General features: G+C 38.1%; 1 protein-coding gene and 2 long non-coding RNA genes across 7 annotated transcripts in view; 2 read left to right on the top strand and 1 right to left on the bottom strand.

Moving 5' to 3' along the window:
- LOC115289842 overlaps positions 1-9,443 on the top strand; it is a 90,686-nt gene extending 81,243 nt beyond the window's left edge. The window contains exons 3-4 of the long non-coding RNA XR_003907829.1: positions 2,009-2,114; positions 9,206-9,443. This is a non-coding gene — a long non-coding RNA (uncharacterized LOC115289842). The remainder of the gene's footprint in view (positions 1-2,008; positions 2,115-9,205) is intronic.
- The window catches only part of PPP3CC (protein phosphatase 3 catalytic subunit gamma), a 102,470-nt gene extending 83,968 nt beyond the window's left edge, over positions 1-18,502 (bottom strand). For all 5 annotated transcript variants that reach the window (XM_029937392.1, XM_029937384.1, XM_029937376.1 and 2 more), the window contains exon 1: positions 18,182-18,502. In XM_029937392.1, the coding sequence (XP_029793252.1) occupies positions 18,182-18,230 (49 nt within the window). In that variant the 5' untranslated portion in view covers positions 18,231-18,502. The remainder of the gene's footprint in view (positions 1-18,181) is intronic.
- The window catches only part of LOC115289848, a 1,322-nt gene continuing 606 nt past the window's right edge, over positions 17,812-18,527 (top strand). Inside the window, exon 1 of the long non-coding RNA XR_003907833.1 lies at positions 17,812-18,000. This is a non-coding gene — a long non-coding RNA (uncharacterized LOC115289848). The remainder of the gene's footprint in view (positions 18,001-18,527) is intronic.

Raw genomic sequence — 18,527 nt, 5'->3', positions numbered from 1 at the left:
CAAGTCAATGTATCAATGTGTGTGAATATTTTCTCCCAGTCTGTGGCTTGACTTTTCATTTTCTTAATGAATGATATTTAGAAGAACAAAATATTTTAACTTTAGTATAGTCCAATGATCAGGTTTTATGGTTCATGTTTTTTGTGACCTAAGAAAACGTTGTCTACCCCAAAGTCACAGAGAATTCTCTTTAGTTTTTTTTTTTCTTTTAGAAGTTTTTAAAAATACAAGTTTTAGCTTTTATATTTAGGTCTATGATCCATTATTAATTAGTTTCTATAGGCTGTCGAATTTAATTTTTTTCCAGTTGTTCCAACACCATTTGTTGTCAAGTCCTTCTCTTCACTACTGACTTGCTTTGTGAAAAATTAACTATTTCTGGACTCTTCCATTCTACTGATTTATATGTCTATCTTTTCACCCATATCACACTGTCTTGATTATAATTATAATAAGTCTTCAAATCAGGGAGTCTGAGTTCTTCAACTTTGTTCTTCCTTTTGAAAACTGGTTTGCTTATTCCCAGTCTTTTCCATTTCCATATAAATTTTATTTATTTTTTTCTAAAGTTTATTTATCTATACACCCAACGTGAGACCTAAACTTACGACCCTGAAATCAAGAGTCATGTGCTCTACCGACTGAGCCAGCCAGGTGCTCCTCCTTAAAAATTTTAGAATCAGTTTACCAGTTTCTATTTTAAAAATTCCAGGATTTTGATTAGTATTGCATTTAGCTATATATCAGTTTGGGAAACTGACATCTTAACAATTTTTCATTGTCTGATCCATGAACATGATACAATTCTCCTTATAGTTAGGTCTTAAATTTCTCTCAGCAATGTCCTATACTTTTCAGTAAAGAGATTTTACACATTTTTGTCACATTTATTCCTAAGTATTTTGTGGTTTGGAAGAGTATTCTAAGTAAAATTTTTAAAAATTTCATTTCCCAATTGGTTGCTGATCATATATAAAAATACAGTTGATTTTTGTATATTCACCTTATATCCTCTGACTTGGCATTCAATATTTTACCATTAAGCATGAATTTGCTGTACGTTCTTAGATGATCATCAGCTGAAGATGTTCCCCCTATCTTATACCTAGTTTTCTGAAAGGTTTGTTTAAGTCATAAATGGGTGCTAAATTTTTGTCAAATGGTTTTTCTGAATTTATTAAAATAATCATATTAGTTTTCTCCTTTATTGTTAATATGGTAGATTATACTGATTTTTAAAAAGAATTTTTAACATTTATTTTTGAGAGACAGAGAGTGAGCAGAAGAGGGCTGAGAGGAGGGAGGCACAGAATCTGAAGTAGGCTCCAGGCTCCAACCTGTGAGCCCAGAGTCCGACGCAGGGCTCGAATTCACACACTGCGAGACCATGACCTGAGCCGAAGTCGGCCACTCAATGGACTGAGTCACCCAGATGCCCCTATACTGACTTTTTAAATGTTTATTTATTTTTGAGAGAAAGAGAATGAGTAGGGGAGGGGTAGAGAGAGAGGGAGACAGAGGATCCAAAGCAGGTTCTGTGCTGAGAGAAGAGACCCCAATGTAGGGCTTGAACTCAAGTCGCAAATCATGAACTGAGTCAAAATCAGACACTTAACCAACTGAGCCACCTCGGCGCCCCTATACTGAATGATCTTCAAATTAACTTTGCATTTCTGGGATGTACGCTACTTGGTAATGATGTGTTACTCTTATAATTCATACATCCAATTTGCTTACAAAAATAAAAGTACATTCAATTTGCTAATACAAGTTAGTTAAAAAAAACTCTGATGCTAAATTATTTATGTTGTGCTAAACTGCTAAATCTACAGTATCCACAAGGCCTTTTCAATATAGGTTTTAGATTTCAATTTTCTTAACTGGATTTGCAATAATAATGACCATGCTTGTGTGCTAACTACACAACAGGCATTACACTACGTGCTTTATATATATTCTCATTTAACCTAATAACACTCTCTGAAGTATTATTTTCTCTATTTGACAGATGTGGCAACCAAGGCTTAGGAAGTTAGAAAATTTGTCTAAGATCTCACAACTAGCAACTGGAAAAGCTGGACCTTGATCTCACGTCAGCTGATTCTAGAGCCTAAGTAAGCTCTTATCCCTCTTTTGCTATACTGCCTTACCAAATAATCTCTAATACTTTCTCTTAATATATAAATCAAAGTGATATAACATGGGTAGGAATGAAAATGAGCTCTCTGAGAAACCACTAAAGTTTAAGTCCAAATGAGAACTATGTAGACATAACACACAACAAATATGCAAAATATACTCTCATGGAAAACAAAAGGATTTTACACAATTCTAGATAAATTAGCTATAACTATCTCTTTTACATTAAAAAAAAAAACCCACATAACAAAGTGAGTGACAATAAAGTGATTATTCGTGGTCATCTTTTTTTTTTTTTTTTTTTAGTGGTCATCTTGAATCCACCCTAATTCTCACACAAATACACAAAATCATTCAAAAACTTTGGAACTTCCAATGTTAGTAACAAATAACTTCACATCAATTTGTGGCTCTTTCATAAAAGAGATTTAAAAAATAATAATAAACTGCTAAATTTACCTTTTTAGTGTCAACTTCTATATGTGAAACCTACGTGTGCTAAGATTGCCCTGTTCTTCATAATAATGAAGCATTTTATACTCTTATAATTCTACCTACTATTGCTGACCTCCTTAATTTGTTTTAAAAGCAGCAAACTTAGAAGAATTCACTATCTTTCCTTCTTCCTAATAATGAGAGGTGGAAAAGACTGGATACAATCACCCAATCTTTATGAAAGATCTTTTTTATGAGTTTCTTTACGAAACTCTGACATTTTACTTTCATCTGCAATTTATAATTCAAGTCTAATCAGTGTCATCCTTGTAAAAGCTGAAAGACTTATAACTAAAAAACAAAACACTCAATAACTGAATAGATCTAAGTTTCTATAGCTAGCCTTCCTGGGACTGGATAATAATATTTGTTAAAGTGTAAAGTTCTGAAACCTATAGGAGACAGAGAGCTGGAAGGGTTCTTTAAGTAAAATTCAAAAATACTACGGAAGTAGTTATATTCTGAGTTAAATAATTCAGTATTTATCTGGCACGTATTACACGCTCACATTGTATAAGTCATTTATAGGTCATACAATTTTAACACATAAGACTCCACCTTGAAGAACTTTATGCCTAATTTTTTTTTAAGATTTTATTTTTAAGTGATGATCTCTGTACTCAACATGGGCTTGAACTTGCAACTCTGAGATCAAGAGTAGCATGTGGGGCGCCTGGGTGGCTCAGTCGGTTAAGCCTCTGGCTTCGGCTCAGGTCAGATCTCACGTTTGTGGGTTCAAGCCCCATGTCAGGCTCTGTGCTGACAGCTAGCTCAGAGCCTGGAGCCTGCTTCCGGTTCTGTGTCTCCTTCTCTCTCTGCCCCTCCCCCTCTCATGCTCTGTCTCTCTCTGTATCAAAAATAAATAAAACATTTAAAAATTTAAAAAAAAAAGTAGCATGCTTCACCAACTGAGCCAGTCAGGTGCCACATGTTCTATTTATGTAGACAAAAGAATTTATAAAAATTAGATTTAATATGAACGCAAAGCAGTTAAACAATCCATTGTATAGTACAGGCTCTTAGTATGGAAGACTATAAAGGGGATGTCAGCGTGGCTACAGAAATCAGGGAAGAACACCAGAAACTTGAGACTTGAGCTGGATCTTTTGGAAGTTCCAATGCCACTTCCACACTTTTTAGGTATTTGTTATAGTAGCACTCCACTCTTGGCACCAAAATAAAATAAAAGGTATACTAAAAGACAGAAAGGAAGACTTCCAGACATAATGTGATATACTTTATGTATAGATTTTTTATATCTTTTATATCTTTATTTTGAGAAAGAAAGCATGCACAAGCAGGGGCAGAGAGAGAGGAGAGAGAATCCCAAGCAGGATCCGTGCTGTCAGTGCAGAGTCTGATGAGCTCAAACTCAAAAAATGTGAGATCATAACCTCAGCCAAAATCAAGAGTCAGACGCTTAACCCACTCAGGCACTGAGCCCCTGTTTGGATTTTTTTAATGAAATATTTCAAAAATAATTTTACATTAAATGGTATAGGAAATTATATAACATAAACACTACAAATGTTTCTACCTACCCATATAACTGCCATGTAGACTGAAAATACTATTTGCCATATCTGCTTCAAATATTTTTAAGAACTAAAATTTTGCTTGGGGCGCCTGGGTGGTCAATGAATTAAGCATCTGACTTCAGCTCAGGTCATGATCTCATAGTTTGTGGGTTCGAGCCTCATGTCAGGCTTTGTGCCGACAGCTGAGAGCCCCAAGCTGGCTTTGGATTCTGTGTCTCCCCCGCCCCCACTCATCCTGTCTCTCTCTCTCAAAAATAAACATTAAAAAATTTTTTTAAAGAACTAAAATGTTGCAGATATAGTTGAGCAACCTGCATCTGATTCCTTTTTCTCCAGAGGTTATTACTACATTTAAATAGTTGTATATCCTTCCCATATCTATATAATTCATTACAAATATAACTAAACACAACATAGCATTTTTTAAATTTTGTATAAATGGCATCATACTGTGCATCCTTTTGTAACTCACATATTTTTGGGTAACTTACATTTTTATACTCAACACTGCTTTCTAGATTTATCTAGAATGAGGCCACAGAAGCCATTTTTCTGCATCTTTTTAAAGCTCCACAACTGGTGGTGATTGGTAACCAGAGTTGGGGACCATCATTCTAAGCCTATATATATTCATCCAAGAAACGTTTGGTGCTCTCAAATTGCTAACATATTACTATTTTTTAAAAGTAAGCTCTATGCCCAACATGGCGCTTGAACTCAAGATCCTTAGATCAAGAGTCACATGCTCTGGGGCACCTGGCTGGCTCAGTTGGTGGAGCATGCGCCTCTTGATCTCAGGCTTATAGGTTCCAGTCCCACGTTGGGTATAGAGATTACTTAAAAATAAAATCTTTAAAAAAAAAAAGTCACATACTCTACTGACTGAGCCAGCCAGGTATCTCTGCTGATACATTTTAACCTAGCTTTTTACCCATTAGTCAGTTGTTGTTAGATTACCTGTATTTCAATAAAAATTTTTCCAGTGCTTCCATCTCAGAAGCTTAAACCATAATCCAACAGAATATATATGTGATTTAAAACAGAGACACCTGGCTGGCTCAGTCAGAAAAGCATATGACTCTTGGTCTTGGGGTTGTCAGTTTGAGCCCCACGTTGAGTTCTTAAAATAAATGAAATTTTTATTTTTTTAATTTGTATTTATTTTTGAGAGTGTGAGTGGTGGAGGGGCACAGAGAAAAGGAGAGAGAGAATCACAAGCAGGCCATGTTATCCACGCAGAGCCCGAAATGGGTCTCAATCCCAAGAACCATGAGATCACAACCTGAGCCATGATTAAGAATTGTACCCTTAACCAAGATCAAGAATTGGATGTTTAACCGACTAAGCCACCCAGTTGCCCCATAAATAAAACTTTTAAAGAACACATTGAACAAACAATATTGAGTTTCTTGAAGGGGATGGGTGTGGCTACAAAGAGGCAGTAACGTAAGAGTCTTGCATTGAGCTACACTGACCATGGTGGTAGTTATGCAGGACTACACAAGTAAAATTGCACTGAACTACACACACATCCATGTGTGCCCAGGTTCATGTATAACTGGTGAAACCTGAAAAAAATCTATGGATTACGCCAATGTCAATTTCCTGGTTTGGTACAGTACTGCAGTAGTGTGGGATATTTACATTGTGGAGGAATGAGACCTAGGGGAGGATGCCTAGGACCTCTCTCTGTACATTTCTCTGCAACATCCTATGAATCTATAATCTAAAAATAAAAACTTCATAAAAATTTAAAACTAAGTTTCCAAAGCACACTGAAGAAATTCTGCAGCCTCTTCGCAGTCAAAATCAGTTCAATATCCTGCTACAACACAGATCTACTACATAAATTATATTTTTAGGTTAAATATACCTAACATCAGGTACAGATCTGCATAAAAGAGAAAGAAAACATTGGTGTTTACCACTTTAATCCAGCCACAACTATGAAAGATAAACCTTAAAAGCTATTGGCCTATAAGCCTTATTTTTAGATTACTGTGTGGTCTTAACCCCCATGGGACACTAGGATTTACCTAAATAGCTATCTCTGTTCACTACAAATAACCCCGCTTTCATTCCTATTTTAAGCCAGCAGGACTGCCCTACTTTTGCAGACTTATTTCCTAATCTACTCACCTGCTTTTCTAATCATAAACCAATTAAACACCACTGAAGAGGTTATGTTAAATATTATTACTGACGGATATACATAGCTTTCAGATCCTTTCATAACCTATTAGAACAAGTAATTTTATTTCAATAATCTGACATAGCTCTTTGAGATTATTCCCTCTATTCTTTGATAGTCCCATAGCACACTTTCAAAATATTAGGAACTAGCCTTCCCAAAACCAATTAAGTAATAATAACTATCAATGATAGTCTGACAAAAACAGCATGTTTATAGTGACATTCATATGTTTTTAATAAAACAGCATCTGTAATAATCAAAAATAACCAGCTTCCCTTTATGGATAAATCCACTAATTACCTTTATTACTCTGGCCATTCACTAAAACTCTTATTTTATTTATTTTTTTTAATTTCTTTTTAGTTTTTTGTTTTATCCTGTGATTTTTAAGTCTCCACAAACCCTTAAGTTACAAGAACACAATGCACCTATGGATACACACACAGAAAAACACAAACTGTCTTACTTATTTAGGCTACTGATCAACGGCCAAAGTTTAAACTTGAAAGGATTATCAATTTGTAGAGTGAGGGTGCAAACATTTCATACCAGATATCGTCTACCATTTAGATGTCTGCTCTTCATGGTGTTATTGGTCCTAGGAAGCACCATACTTTAATCTTCTGTCACACTTTGGGGAGATTATTATATGCTATACTGAGTCCTTTTCAAGAATGTATTTAAGTTTCTAAGTATAAAGAGAAACATGTTGCTTGTAGTAGGAATTCATCAAATATGTTTATAAATTTATGATTTATAAAATTCTATCTATACTATAAAAGGAAATTTTCTTATTATTTTTTTTTTTACTGTCTGTTTATTGGGGAGAGGGGAGAGCACAAGCAAGGGAGAAGCAAAGAGAGAAGGGAACAGAGGATCTGAAGAGGGCTCTGCACTAACAGCCTGATGCAGGGCTCGAACTCATGAACCCTGAGATCATGACCCAACCCGAAGTCACAAGCTTAACTGACTGAGCCACCGAGATGCCCTGAAGGAAATTTCCTCATCAAGCATTTTAGGTTTAAATCCTTTCAAAAGCTCCTAAGAAGACTACAGTTGGAAAATATAAAATACAACACTCTTAAACATTCATTTCACATATGCCACTTAAAGTCAAACAGATCTGCTGTCAAATCTCACTAAGATTCAAGATTAACTCCTTTAATAAAGAACAGCCAACATTTATTAAGCACCCACTATAAATACTATGTTAAGCACTTTACATACAAGATGAAATGCAATCTTTAAATTCTGAGGTAGGCACTGTTATCCCTCATTTTAAACTCAAAACAAGGAGGGATACCTCCTGGGTGGCTCAGCTGGCTAAGCATCTGACTCTTGATTTCAGCTCATGTCATGATCTCAGGGTTTGTGAGTTTGAGTCTCGCATCAGGCTCCACTCTGACAGTGCGGAGACTGCTCGGGATCCTCTCTCTCCTTTTCTCTCCCTGCCCCTCCCCTGCATGCTCGGTCTCTCAAAATAAATAAACTTAAAATAATAATAATAATAATAAACAAAGCAAGAAAAACAAATAACAAAAGTATCAGAGCTAGTAATTAGCAGAGCCTGTCCCCTTTTCTACACTGTCTTCCATAAAATAAGCTTCTTACACTCACTTACTTAAACATTTACTAAGCACTTATATGCTAAGCACTGTATTCAGCATTAATAATGCACAATTTTTGCCCTTGAAGAGAACAGCTTAATGTAAATAAATAAAAATATTTAAAGAAATTTGAAAAGCAATGAGACTGCTCATAGGAGCAATATCTAACCTTTCATATATACATACATATATATACACACACGCACACATACACATATGTAATTTTGTGAGTTTTAAGTTTGTTTATTTGAGAGAGGGACAGTGTGCATGGGGCAGGCAGAGTCAGAGGGAGAGAGAGAGAATCCCAAACTGGCTCTGCACTGTCAGCACGAGGAACCTGAAGTGGGACTCAAACTCAGTAACTTGTGAGATCATGACCTGAGCCAAAAGCAAGAGTGGGACACAGGGCACGTGGGTGGCTCAGTTGGTTGAACGACCCACTTCAGTTCAGGTCATGATCTCCTGGCTCATGAGTTTGAGCCCCACATTGGTCTTGCTGCTATCAGGCTGTCACTGCAAGAGCCCACTTCAAGTCCTCTGTCCCCCCTCTGCCCCTCCCCTGCTTGTGCTCTCCCCAAAAATAAATAAATATATTTTTTAAAAAGAGTCAGATACTTAACCAATTGAGCCACCCAGGTGCCCCAAATTCTAACCATTCTGATGATGAGGATGATAGCCACTAAAATACACTGAGCACTTACTAGGCACCTATCACCGAGGTTTGTGAAGTTTATTTAATCCTTAAAACTATGCTATAAAGTGGTTTTATTATCCCTTTTCTTCAGAGAGGGAAACTGAGGAAACACAAGATTAAGTAAATGGTCCAAGGTTGTGCTGCTACCAAAAGACACAGAATTTGAATCCAGGTACGCCCGACTTGAAAGCCCACGTTCTAAAACCATTATTCTAGACAGCCTCTTAATAAAGGAGAAAGAGCTTCTCAGATGTCCTCTCAGCTAAATCTTAAAAGAGAAAAAGGAGCTTGTCAAGTTGGGGCATAAGATTCTACACAAAAATAATACAAAGAACCCATTCAGATATAAAATTTCATGGCATTCTAGGGACCACAAGCAGTAGTAAAGTAAGTTTGGGAACAGGGGCATGAAATGAGAGGAGAAAGTAATACATTGTTTACCGTAAGGAGAACTATATACATCAACAAAGTTTAGAGTTTATCCTGCAGGCAGCATAGGCTCATCAAGGACTTCAAGCCTAAGAATCATCCTTTACAGATCTACAGATCATGATGGCAACATGGACATTAGACTACATGGCCCTCGCACAAGGCTACTGCAACGCTTTAAACAAGAAGTCAAAGAGGGAGATGAAGTAGAAGGTTATGTGCAAACCAAAAGTCCACAGAACTGAGTCTGGAAGAACTGGATGTGAAGTGAAAGGGACAGGAAAGAGTCTGGCCTGATTCCCAGGCCTGTCATCTGAGCCAGTGACTAAATGGGTAAGTGGTGTGATTAACAGGGATGGGAAATACACTTGGAAGATCCTTTGTATCTCCTCTGCTTATTAGTGCTTTTTAATATTTATTTTATTTCTATAGTACCTTTTAGCACTTTTTTCATAATCTCTTCAATAAAATAAAAACAGGTCTGTCTCACTTTCATGATGTTTCAGATGTCTATAATTCGTTTTTTTTTTTTAACTTTTTAGTGCTTTATTTACTTTTGAGAGAGAGGGAGAGAGAGAAAGAGAGAGAACAAGCAGGAGAGGGAAGAGAGAGAGGGACACACAGAATCCAAAGCAGACTCCAGGTTCTGAGCCGTCAGCACAGAGCCCATTGCAGGGTTCAAACCCATGAACTGTGAGAGCATGACCTGAGCCAAAGTCGGACACTTAACCAACTGAGCCACCCAGGTGCCCCTCAATTACCTATAATTCTGAGTTACATTTATAAGCCAACTAAGCTTTGGGTTTTTAAAAACATATAGCCATCAAATTAATCTTGCTGTTCCTTTAATAGAATCACTGTCAACGGCCGTAGTAGTTTTCAGCTGTCTTCCTCCCCTTGTTTCACCTCTTTCAAATTTTTGAGGTTTCTAGTTTTACCCACCCCATCTACTCCTTAATCAAATACACTTTGATTCTCTCTATCCTTACTTCTGCATGTTTTTCCAATACATGTAGCTAAAACAACCTCTTGTTCTGCTAAACAAGTTACCTCTACTTCACATCAGGTTTAGTATACTTTAAATTTTTCTTTTTTAGCTTTCCCTAAGACATTACTGAATCCTTAAATATGATGGTAGCCTTTCCCAAGCCTTTCTCTCCCCAACTTTGTATTTTGAAAAACTGAAATCCTATAAGAAAGTAATATGGGGTACCTGGCTGGCTCGGTGGGTGGAGTGTGCAACTCTTGATTTTTTCTGAGTTGTGAGTTTAAGCCCCAAATTGGTGTAGAGATTACTTAAAAATAAAACCTTGGGGCACGTGGCTGGCTCAGTTGATTGAGCATACAGGCTTGATTTCAGCTAAGGTTATGATCTCATGGTTTGTGGGGTCATGGAGCCTGCTTAGGATTCTTTGTCTGCTTGGGACTCTCAGTCTCCCTCTCCCTCTGCCCCACACCCTGTTCAACTTGGGCTTTCTCCCTCTCTCTCTCAAAATAAATAAATCAAAGCTTTTTAAAAATTTAATTAACATCTTAAAAAAGTAAAATGAATACCCATTTGTTCCTTACCCATTCAACATGATGAACATTTTGCCATGTTTGCTCTCTCTTAACAAATAAATTTTTTTCTGAACCATTTGAAAGCAATTTGCTGATTTCATGACATTTCAACGTAAACACTACATCAGGTATTGTCTAAGAATACGAACATTCTCCTTTATAAGCACAATACCATATACTAGACCCAGACATTTAACATTGACATATTACCATCCATTATATACTCCATATTCAAATTTCCCCGGTTGTCTCCAAAATGGCCTGTACAGCTTTTTATTTTCCTAATCCAGGCTTGGTAATACACCTGAATACCATTTCTCTTTCATTTTCTCTCATCTACAATAGTCTCTCTGCCTTTTATATTTTTTACCACCATGACATTTTCAGAGTTCATACCAGTTATCTTATAGAAAGGCCCACAAACTGGATTTGTCTAATTGTTCATTATTACTAGATTCAGGTTAAATATTTTTAGCAAAGATTATATAGGTAATTCTTGAACACATTCTTAAATTATCACCCAGTGTTTATTTCATTTGTTTTATTTCATTCTGTTGGGCTGACTCTATCTAGAATGCACAAAATCTCATGAATTGTTCACATTCAATATATCTAATAATGATCATGGAAAATACATATTGCCTCGCCTAGCTTATATAGTGTATCTTTCTGTCACCCAATCTAGAGATCCTAGTTATCAAGTTGTATCCTTTTCTAATAATAAAGACTCAAGAAACAGATTTCTTGATAAAAATCTGTTTTGCACCAAATCAACAAAACTAAAAGTAGTCTCCCCATGTATCTGAATAATTAGGTAATTATAAAAATACCTAAGTCTAATATCACCAAGGATGAGTTGAAATTTTTCCATCTCAGTTTTGCAATTTAAAATGCAGCTAAGGGGCACCTGAGTACCTCAGATGGTTAAGTGTCTGACTTTGGCTCACGTCCTGATCTCGCTGTTTGGGAGTTTGAGCCCCACATCGGGCTCTGCACTGGTAATGTGGAGCCTGCTTGGGATTCTCTCTCTCCCCTTCTCTCTCTCTCTGCCCCTTCCCCATGTCTCTCTCTCTCTCTCAAAATAAATAAACTTTAGAAAAATAAAATAAAATGCAGCTAAAATTTAACATGAAAACTTTAAAATGAGCATAATGGTCTATTAATGATAGCACCAAAAGATGATAATGATTACCAGATACTCCTTTACTTCCATTTCCTTTACCAATTAAAAAGCTGCAAAGCTCCAAAATGACTACAAATACCAAGAATTAGTTGGACAATTTTGTCCTCATAGATATGTCTAAAAATTAGTTTTTCCCCAAAATGTTACTTTAATAGTAAGATATTTTATTACCAAATACCACTTCAGAAAGGTTTTCAATTAATTCTTAATCCATCTTAAGTACTGAATCTCTCAAATGATCCAAAAATATTTTTTAATATATATATTTTTTGAGAGAGAGACAGAGCATGAGCAGGGGAGGGGCAGAAAGAGTGGGAGATAGACTCCAAAGCAGGCTCCAAACTCTGAGCGTCAGCACATAACCCAATGCAGGGTTCGAACTCATGAATGAGATAATAACCTGAGCTGAAGTCAATGCTTAACCAACTGAGCCACCCAGATGTCCCAAAGCTTATTTCTGAGAGAGCGCACACAGGCACAAGCAGGGGAGGGGCAGAGAGAGAGGGGGACCAGAGGATCCAAAGCAGGCTCTGTGCTGACAGCAGAGAACCTGATGCGGGGCTTGAATTCATGAATCACAGGATCACAACCTCAGCGGAAGTCCAATGCTTAACCAACTGAGATACCCTGGTGACTGCCCAAACATTTAAGTTTTATGTATTTATTTTGAGAGTGGGTAAGGAGCAGAGAGAGAGGAAGAGAGAGAATCCCAGGCAGAGAGAAGGGGAAAGAGAATCCCAGGTGCCCCAAAAAACATTTTTTAACTTTACTAAATGTGGTAATATGTTGCTGTATGGAAGAAAGCTTTATTACCAAATGTCTGTTATACATAAGGCTTTAATCACAACAATTAACATACAGGTAAAAAAGAACACCTTATTCATGCTCAAAAAAGAATTAAGTGTTTACATTAAGAGGTGCTTTCCAAGGTTTGAGACTTCCACTGAGAGGTATGAAACTCAAACAGCATAGATTCCCAATGTTTATATGGTGTAGTGACTTGTTAATTACAATGGTAAACTAAGTATAACTTAAATAGTGTTGACAAATTCAACAGATATTTACTCTATTACTTCTCCACATTAAATATTTATACTTGAAAATGTTTCATCTAGGTTGACACTGTATCAAATGATTGAAAATATAAAGGACCAGAATATGAATACAAGCACTTTCAAATTGTTTTCATATTGATTGAAATCATCATGAGTGTTTAGATAAAATTATAGTATGTTAAAATAATATGAAACATTTGCCTAGTAAAAGCTTTAATATATATGATCCATTCTTCTGTGGATTCAAAGTATACTAGCAGATAGAAATACATAAAAAGTATGGTTTCCGCAGAGAAGGAATATGACACCTTTGTTTTCTTCCCTTTCTGCCTTTCAAATTTTATAATAAGCAGGATTAAGCTTGTATTTAAAAGAAAAAACTTGGGGGCGCCTGGGTGGCTCTGTTGGTTAAGCCTCCAACTTCAGCTCAGGTCATGATCTCACAGTTCCCAAGTTTGAGCCCCACATCAAGCTCTATGCTAATAGCTCAGAGCCTGAAGCCTGCTTTGGATTCTGTGTCTCCTTCTCTTTCTGCCCCTCCCCAGCTTGTTCTCTGTCTCTCTCTCTCTAAAAAAAATAAATAAAAAACAATTTTAAAAGTTTTTAATAAATAAATTTTAAAAAAACTTGGGGGGCACCTGGGTGGCTCAGTCGGTTAAGCATCTGACTCTTGGTTCTGGCTCAGGTCATGATCTCATGGTTTGTGAGATGGAGCCTCTTGTCGGGCTCTGCGCGGACAGTACAGAATTCTCTCTCTCTCTGCCCCTCCCCTGCTCATGCATGTGCACATGCTCTCTCACTTTCAAAATAAGTAAGTAAACTTAAAAACAAAAACCTGGGGTAAATCCATTCTCCTAATACAAAAAAAGGCAAGAGGAGACAAAGAGCTGTGGAAATAAGTGAGGAATAGGTCGCAGAGACTGAAACAGGGTTCAGGGTATATTTGAGAAAACAGCAATTTCTGTCCATACTATTCTTCAAATCTTTAAAGAAAGCCATAGCCATACTATTCCAATTGGCAGGATATTAAAGAACCAGCAGCCTCCAATATGTGCTACCAAGGACACAATACATTCTGTGAATATACAATACAGGTGAATTCTAAATGAATGGGAGAAATAGATCAGCATCTTACTGAAACGAAGTCAGACTTTAAAACACGATTTGGCCACCAAAAATGGATTCTCCACATCTGTCATGTAATTCCTGGTAAAATTTCCTTGTTCCTTCTGAAAAGATTAAGTCCGGGGGGGGGGGGGGGACTGTTTTTGTAACAATCATTGTCAAAGAAAAAAATTCTCTCAAACAGGAAAAGAAACTTGGAAACCAGAAAAAAAAAATCAAGCTGAAAGATTTTCAGAGTTTGATCGTTTGAATTTATGGGATTTTCTGCTATAGATACCAGTTACCAGTTTTGATACTCCAATGCACATGTACTATTCTAGAGACACTCAGAACTGTTACTTTAAAAACAAAAACGAGGGTCACCTGGGTGGCTCAGTTGGTTAGGCATCCAACTTTGGCTCGGGTCATGATCTCACAGGTAGTGGGTTCAAGCCCCATGTCGGACTCTGTGCTGACAGTAGTTCAGAGCCTGGAGCTGCTTCAGATTCTGTGTCTCCCTCTCTCTCTGACTCTCCCCAATTCATACTCTGTCTCTTTCTCTCAAAGATGAATAAATATTAAAAAAAAAAAAAAGAAAGAAACAAATGAGCACTTATTGGCATACATTGTAAATGGCTCTCCATAAACATTTAATAAATGAGTGAAATCACAAGAATTCTTATATTTTTAAACAAAAAAATCAACATCTTCAACTGCTAGGGAAGAAACCAGCTGCCAAGAAAGTACTAGACAGAACCGTACTAGTCTCTTCACTTTCTTTCACATGGGATTCCACCCAGATATCCTCTAAATTGTAAGAGAGAATGGGGCACCTGTCAGTAGAGCACGAGACTCTTCATCACAGTGTTTTAAGTTCAAGCCCCATATTGGGTATGGAGATTACATGAAACTAAAACTTCAAAGAAATCAAATAAAATGATAAATTGTATAAGAGGTATTTTCAGTTTTCTAACTTAAATTTCATATACATTCTAATTCTGGTATTTTTCAAATGTTAATAACTTCTCTACCTACCACTTCTGTAGAAACTGATCTATTACCAAACTACTATCATGTTTCATAATGCTACGCTGTCTTTTTTTTAAGCTTATTTATTTTGAGAGAGAGAAAGAGAGAATAAGCAAGCAGGGGAAGGGCAGAGAGTGAAAGGGAGAGAGAGAGTGACGCGCGCGCGCGCACACACACACACACACACACACACACAGACACACTGAGAGAGAGAGAGAGAGAGAGAGAGAGAGAATTCCAAGCAGGCTCCACTCAGCCAGAGCCAGGCGTGGGGCTTGAACTCGCAAACTGTGAGATCATGACCTGAGGTGAAATCAAGAGTCACACACTTAACCAAATGAGCCACCCAGCACCCCCATAATATGACCTTGTCTTAAGCTTTTCATGTCAGTTATGTCATTTGCCTGACAAAGAAGGTAATATTAACCTTATTTTGCAGATGAGATTGTGGAGAGAGAGAGGGAGAGAAAGTTTCAAGGTCACAAGTAAGGTCCAGAGACAGTAAAATCTAGGTTATTCTGATCAGTCTAGTCCTTCATTTTAGGAAAGTTGCTTTACAAAGGACAATCACTTAAAAAACTAATCACTCTCTCCTACATACCCACTCTTCTCCAAGATTTGTTCAAACAAAACAATTAAGTACACTTTTTAAGTTAACAGGAAATGACAGAACTAAAAATAACTGGGGTGTGGTCTCACCTCTGAAAAAGATTTCCAGCTGTGAATAAATGCAGACAACTCTGGGCAGGCAGGGTAACATCCCGTCAGGATTTAGTACCCAGCACGATCGGTCTCAGCTATATTACATATAGTGACACCTTACTTTCTTAGAACAAACTTCAACTATTTCCAACTCTAGAAAACCCAGAAAAAAGCAACATAAATCAAGGGAAAGCCAAAATTGCTGTGGTCAAGTTCTTACACTAAAGTGTTTTTTCCCCATGTTTATTTATTTATTTTAAGAGAGAGAGCTCAAGAAGGGGAGGGTCACAGAGAGGAGAGAGAGAATCCCAAGCAGGCTCCATGCTCAGCTCAGAGCATGACAAGGGGCCCGATCTCACCACCTCAGAAGAGTCAGCTGCTTAATGACTGAGCCACCCAGGCCCCCCACACTAAAGTTTTTATGTACACAATAAATCCACACAATTCTAAGGGCTTGAAATCATTATAGTTCATTTATTTAAGGGTAATCTTATAAGCATACAACATACATTAATTTAGAAGTTTGCCAAAAAACAAATATTACAGACTATGAGGGAGTTTTAACTATAAGCATACCTAGCAATAACATAGCACCTGCCTTTTAAAGTTTTATTTAGTTTGCTTCTATATTTAAGGGTCTGAGAGGGTTGTTTTAAAATCTCTTTCATGTCTTATGATGGAAACTACATGCTAGAATGGCGATCAGAATTTGATATTCCCGAAGGTTTGAGGACTGCCACCAAGATTCACTCGGATCCTATTAATTCTGACTTGACACACAGTTCTTGCTTATCTGGCCTCCCTGCCTTCTTCAGTTTAGAAACAGCAGATGAGGAGGGCATGTTTTGACAGATAGACAACAGTACTGGAGGAGATAAACTAAAAACAGACAAAAGCATTAAACGGTAGAGCAGTAAGGAGTCATTTTGGTACAGGGAGAAACTGCCAACACCCTTATACGGCAGAATGCACCAGCCATGCTCACAGCTCAGGACAGAAATTATTGTGCACAACTGACCTTGATTTATCAAGAAAGGTTATGTTTCGTATATTCTTTCTCAAGAGAAGGTTTATACTTTTTATGTGTGATATACTATAAAAACTGACATGAAAATGGTAAAATATTTAACAAAGGGCTAAATGTCACATATGAACAATTCATTTAGAGCCTTAATAATATCAGACAAACCCTGATAAATCTCAAAAACCTCATTACCTTTACTAAACATTATGTACTGTAGGTACCTTGGGTTTATGATCATCACTTATGATCCTAGCTTTTTAAAGGGGAAAAAACTAAGTTACACACTAAAATTATGTAGTGTAGAAAATAAAATTTTACAATGATTCATGTTTTAGGGGGGAAAATCTAAGTTAAACACTCAAATTCTCTCCCTTCACTCAATATTCAATAGACTTTTCCCCCTTAGAAATAAATGCATTCTTGTCACGAATCTTACTTTCCTTTCCCCTTCTAATTACCAAAATGAAAAAATAAAGGTATTTTAATAGTTTTCCCCTCTTACTGCTAACCCCTTCATCCAGAAGCCACTAACTCAGCTTGTCGAGGTATACGCCCTTCCTAGAAAATCGTGCTTTCAAACCGATTGTTCAAACTCAGGAGAGAAGAGTTGTAGTTAAGTGTTAAGGCTAAACAAAAGTGCATAAATTAATGGTTATGTTTAAACCAGTACTCTTAGTTTAAGAATAGAAACAACAATGTAAAAATCCCACCAGTATTAGTAAGGAACAGTATAGTTTTGGTTAGACCTCTGAATCAGAGAACATCCTTCTCCAAGGCTCTTTGGCCAAAAAAAAAAAAAACACACCAACATCATGTGAAGAGATTTGTAAATCCCTTTCACACATCACAAAATGGATTTATTTGTATTTCTTTCACCACATTGTTTCTTTTAATAACAGCAGACTTGTGATGATCTGTAGAAAGTGGGCCAAAAGGTACGCGTAAACGTCCTTTAAAACGGTGGGGGAGGGGCGAGATAATCAGATCCTAAAGAAGGGGAGCGGCTGAAGATTGGACTTGTAAGAACCTACTCAAGTCCCTGCCCACACCTCCTTAGATGGCTTCCCCATATAAAAGACGAGAAAAGAGGGATCGTTTCTTTCTAAAAAGATGGGGATCCTGGCCTTTGGGGTGGCGGGAGAAGACATCCCCACCCCACCTGCAAGTCCAACACGACCGGAGATAAATTGACAATCTCCAGCTAGCTACGGTCACGGCGCAACAGAAAATGCCCGGGGCCCCCGCGGGTAAGAGATTCCCCCTCCCTGGTCCCCCCCCCCCACTCCCGTCAGGTCCTCCTTCACCCGGACGGAAGCAGCCTGGGTCGCCGCCACCCTCCCTCCTCGGCTCTACCCCTCCGTTCTCCCGCCGCCGCCGCCCGGCCGAGGGCCGTTTCCCGCGGGTGGACGAGGAGGGCCCGCCCGGCACCTTTGATGACGCGTTCGGTGGTGGAGAGGTGGAAGTTCCTCCCAGACATGGTCCTCTCAGCCTCCTCCCGGCTCCAGGCGACCGCCAGACGTGCACGTCCGCCTTCGAGTCCTGCGGTCTCAGCTCCGCGGGACCAGTCAGCCCGCCGTGCCCGGCCCCTCCGGGCGGCTCAGGCACCAGAAGCAAGTGGCCGCGGGAGCCCGGCCTCAGAACCCCACTGACAAGATGCGGGCCCACTGGCCGCTCCCTCCAGAGGCGCAGAGCCCGGGGCGCCAGTGGCTAAAGGAGGCAACCGGGACGGCCGCGGCTGCTCGCGGCCCGGGCCCGCGTGCGCGCGCGTGCGCGC

Source organism: Suricata suricatta, chromosome 1, assembly GCF_006229205.1.
Source record: "Suricata suricatta isolate VVHF042 chromosome 1, meerkat_22Aug2017_6uvM2_HiC, whole genome shotgun sequence".
In the NCBI taxonomy this organism is placed as follows: Eukaryota; Metazoa; Chordata; class Mammalia; order Carnivora; family Herpestidae; genus Suricata; species Suricata suricatta.
Note: the sequence above shows the minus strand (reverse complement) of the source record. Positions and strands in the feature narration are given on the sequence as shown.